Source organism: Notothenia coriiceps, unplaced genomic scaffold (genome assembly GCF_000735185.1).
Source record: "Notothenia coriiceps isolate Sejong01 unplaced genomic scaffold, NC01 NC01_scaffold00030062, whole genome shotgun sequence".
NCBI lineage: Eukaryota > Metazoa > Chordata > Actinopteri > Perciformes > Nototheniidae > Notothenia > Notothenia coriiceps.
The window spans coordinates 1,680-6,531 of NW_011362763.1; the positions used below are offsets into that span (position 1 = coordinate 1,680).

The 4,852-nt window shown below is 39.2% G+C and overlaps 1 protein-coding gene across 1 annotated transcript; it reads right to left on the minus strand.

Moving 5' to 3' along the window:
• Positions 1 to 705: 705 nt before the first annotated feature.
• LOC104959219 (dynein heavy chain 5, axonemal-like) lies at positions 706 to 3,531 on the minus strand (the record flags this gene model as incomplete). The annotated part of the gene is made up of 4 exons (XM_010787090.1): positions 706 to 840; positions 1,447 to 1,628; positions 2,018 to 2,153; positions 3,394 to 3,531. Coding segments are annotated over 4 exons (591 nt in total), but the record flags the coding sequence as incomplete, so codon positions are not given.
• Positions 3,532 to 4,852: the final 1,321 nt, after the last annotated feature.

The following is a 4,852-nucleotide window of genomic DNA, read 5'->3' on the forward strand; positions in this document are numbered from 1 at the left end:
CACAGAGGCCAACCCCTGTCTCGTCAAACTAATAATGCATCACTGAGCCATTTTTGGAAAACCTTATAATATAAATACAGTTGTTATGATGGGGTCACTTGTGGAAAGGGTTTAAACCCCCTGCGTCTTCAGGATACTCATAATAGGATTGCAGAATGCATTTGCTCGGCTCAGAGATTGCCCCCAACAGGGCCAAGGACCTTAGCTGGTCTTATTGCATGCAGGATTCTGAGGTACTTTTTCAATGTGCTGTACAAAAGAATAAGCATGTTGGACAATAAAATGGCAAATGGCACACTGCAGAGACTGAGCATCAATACATATTATTACAAGCAATGGGAAGATTGTATAGGCTTCCAAAAGCTTTAATATCACATTATAACGACTGAAACAGGATAAGAACAATGGAAAATTGACTAACTTGTTAAATGCATACAATACTTACAAATGAAGGAATAAAGAGTATTGCATCGAACAAATAAAATACTGTGAGGTGGTCGTAGTTTAATTCAATATATTAATTATGAATGAGTTTTGTTTTAATTGTTTGTATTATTAGATTAGATTAATGACAAAAAAAAACAAAGGAGCAATACCTTGATTTCGCTGTTTTGTGTAAGGTTACTGAATGACATGCCCTCAGTGTTCATTGAAAAACGTGGCAGCTACCACAGGTCGTATATTATAAAGCAAAAAGTCCCACACCTGCAGGTCATTCCTGGCTTCTTTGTTCTTGATCCAGATTTTTCCCTGCGTCTGGGGGTCGATCAGGAGGGGAAATCGGGCAGCCTTTGTGATAATTATGCCATTCTGAATGGACAGGTCATCATTAGGGAGCCCCTGTAAAATGAAAGACAAATTAATGCAGGCTAAAGTGTGATGTTTATCAACTCCAGATAAATTATTGTCTTATTTCAAGAATTCTACTTACCGTAATTTTCGGACTATAAGCCGCACCTTTTTCCCTATTTTTCGACGCTGCGGCTTATATAACGGTGCGGCTAATCTATGGATTTTTACAGCTAACGGCCAACACCTTTAACTCTATGGGCTCTATGGCCGGTCCGCGGACCCCCACCTTTAAGCGGCGGGTTCCAGCAGGAAAAGCTGGAGGCCGGAAAAGAGTGAGACAGGTAGCGCGCAAAAGTAAAAGTGGAACCGAGAGTGGTATGCCGCTGCTGCGGCTTATATTCAGGTGCGCCTTATAGTCCGAAAATTACGGTAATTGAACACAGTTTGTTTTGCTATCTAGTATTTAATTCAGAAGCAACAAACATGTAAAAGATTAAAAAATGGAAGTCAAAATCTAAATAAATACAAACGCTGCTTGTCCAGTTGTGTTGTGCAAAGCACAAAAAAGCATATCTACCGATTACCTTTCCCATACATTAGATACATTGCGCATCAGTTTGTACGAACACATTTGAATTATTTTGCAGTACTGACCTGTAGGTTCCACTCACTAACAGTGGGTGCGTCAATAAGGAGCTCGGTCAGATTGAGGTTGTTCCCAAACGGGATGTGACGCTGCTTCAACTCACGCTGCCAGTCATTCTGTAGGAGGTTACGAAACTCCTGATTAAAGGGGCCAGAGTAAGAGAGGAACGCTGTGGCCAGAAGAACGTCACCTAGAAAAAAAGAGAGAAGGTGGTAAATACTAAAATGCAAATGCTAAACAGTAAGTATAAAAGTTGTAGTATGTTCGCAATGCATCGGTAATTAACTGTCTGTCTAAATTGTATCATTTTGACCATATTGTTGGTAACTAAAAGTATTAGCATGCATTATTGGAACTAGACAATGAGGCCTTTTAATCAGAAAGGGACTTTATTTATTGATTATTTGTTTAATCATCCACGAAAATTGTATAAATGAATGTGTTAATATTCAAGCACAATTACCCAAATCAACAAAAAAGAATTACTGCTATGGAAAACAGAGCATGTTCTACTGTATTTGAGTTTGTAGAGATATCTCTTGGAAGACATAGTTTTCTTAAACCAGCTTTTAAACCCACCAACAAGGCGTTTGGTCAGGGCAGCAAACTCTTTGCTCTGCTCAGTCCATCTCTCCTTTTCACCAGCCAGGCCGCTGATGAGACTGGACGCCGTCTGCATCTTGTGTCTGCAGCGCTCAGCGTCCTCCAGCAGGGTCTGATGGGAAGAGAGGACAGAAAAGTAAGTCAGTAGAATGACTCTAAATTGCAGTGGGTGTAGCACGTGCCTTTCAACTAATGCATGCTAGCTTAGGCTTGCATAGGCTCAGGATCCACAGGACCCCCAATAGATAGATGTACGTATTTGTATTTTTTTCTTTGACACTCTTGAATTTTCCTTTTAAAATATATAGTAAGAGGTCAAGAGCACCTTTACGCCATTTATCACATTTATGCCTTATCAGCCGCTCATAGGCAAATTAAGAGGTTATTAGCCCAATAGCAAGAATGTCTGGTTTATCTGGCTTCTGCAGCGAGCCTTTCAATCTTGCATTTGGGCCACGGAGATGAACAGCTCTGCGTCCTAATCACGGAATTATAAAAATAGTCAACTGGAGCTGTCCAGATCCTAATCAGAGTCTGTTGATGCACAAACTGTTCCATTTACATGCTGTTATTTTTCACAGAACAGAGAGTACAGATGATGGAAAATACACAGCAGATAACCTGCACAAACAACCCACAGTGAGCGACTGGACTCAGTTATATTCATTTCAAAAGGGGCACTTGCATGACTCAGGTTGAATCATTGATCACTTAAAAAAAGTATATATATATATATGTCTATACAGGGCAAATTATTTTACTATTACTATTTAACCGAATAGTACGGTTGTTGTGAAAGGACAGGAGTGAGCTGAGTTAGAATGCAATCCCATTTCTCCAGGAAATTATGAATTAAATCAATAAAGCACAAAGACATCTGTGCCAACTTTATGGATTCAAACAATAAAACCAACCAGCAAATAAATGAACAAAGCCTGGATCCAAACTAGTGATCTAATTTTCTAAGTAGTGCAAGTCATGTGCTATTAAAGCTCTACTAAACAGAATCCTGTTATATTACCCTATTATAGTACAGGCTTCAGTGAAAGAGACAAACACTTGAAGTCCAATTGTATCTTATGCTCATTCTTTGAAAAAAAGCTACAAAATTGTCAACGTTTAGCAGTGCAGTGTAGCTTATGCCTCGTAAATGCATAAATTCTAGGTGTTAAAGTGTTGGCTTTTTTTCCAAAGTATCTGCAAAACATTTTAAATTCAGCTAACATATGCTCTCCATAACATAATTACATTGTAGTTTCACAGATATTCTAAGCAAACACTGCCTCTTTTTTATGTGGGACTCTGGATTGGATAATGCTTTTGTTTAGAGTGAAAAGAGTTGAGCTATTGACCTGTTTTTCCATCATGGCCTTCTCGTACTCCGCCTGTACCACATCCAGCTCGGCTTGCTTGGCATCCAGCTCAGCCTGGGCCTTCTGAAGGTCCACATTAGCTATGGCCAGACGATTCTGCTGCACTGCCAAGTTTGCCTAAAGAAAAAGAGAGACATGCCCATTAAATGTCTAAAGGGGTCACGGTCAGTTGTTACAGGTGGAGAGCTAAGAGAGAGAGAGGGACAGACAAAAGACCAAAGAAAAGACAGACCAGATGTGATGATAGAGGAGCGAAGAGAGGTCATAGAAGAATGCTATATAATGGAGACAGTTTGCCCAATTTTAAGCGCAAAAAAACACATTTGGAATGAAATTCACAATGAAACACAGAACAAATAAAATATTTTTTGTGAGGGTAAAGATGTCTGAACTCAGAAGTCTCTTCACTCAGGTGTTTTTCCACAGGCCCTGAGAACTGCAGTCATTAAACCACTCTTAAAAAAGAATAATCTAGATGCTTCAGTAATGAACAATTACAGGCCCATATCAAACCTGCCATTTCTACGTAAAATCATTGAAAAGTTAGTTTTTCAACAGTTGAGTAATTTCTTGCATTTAAATAACTATTTCGATGTGTTCCAGTCAGGCTTTCGTCCAAACCACAGCACTGAGACTGGTCTTGTAAAGGTCGTCAATGACATCCACTTAAACACAGACAGTGGCAGAACTTCAGTGTTAGTATTATTAGATCTCAGTGCTGTGTTTGACACTGTTGACCACAACATATTACTAGACCGACTGGAAAACTGGGTGGGACTTTCGGCAACAGTTCTAAATTGGTTTGAATCCTACTTAAAGGACAGAAAAAAGGTTGTTTCTATAGGTAAATACACATCTGAGTTGACAAATATGACATGTGGGGTACCTCAAGGCTCCATCTTGGGGTCTCTTCTCTTTAACATCTACATGCTACCACTGGCTCAGATAATGAAAAACAACAAAATAAGTTACCATAGCTATGCGGATGACACACAAATTTACGTAACAATTTCACCAGGAGACTATGCTCCAATTCAAACACTGAGTAAGTGCATTGAACAAATCAATGATTGGATGTGTCAGAACTTTCTCCAATTAAACAAAGACAAAACTGAGGTAATGGTTTTTGGAGCCAAGGCAGAACGTATAAAAGTTAGCGCTGAGCTTCAGTCTGCAATGTTCAAAACAACAGATAAAGCCAGAAATCTAGGTGTAGTCATGGACTCTGACCTGAGTTGCAACAGTCACATTAAAACAGTTACTAAATCAGCTTACTATCACCTAAAGAACATATCTAGGCTTAAAAGACTAATGTCACAGCAGGATTTAGGAAAACGTGTACCAATGCTTTTATCTTCAGTAGACTGGACTACTGTAATGGTTTATTCTACAGGTCTCACTAAAAATCTAATTAGAAAGCTGCAGCTAATTCAGAACG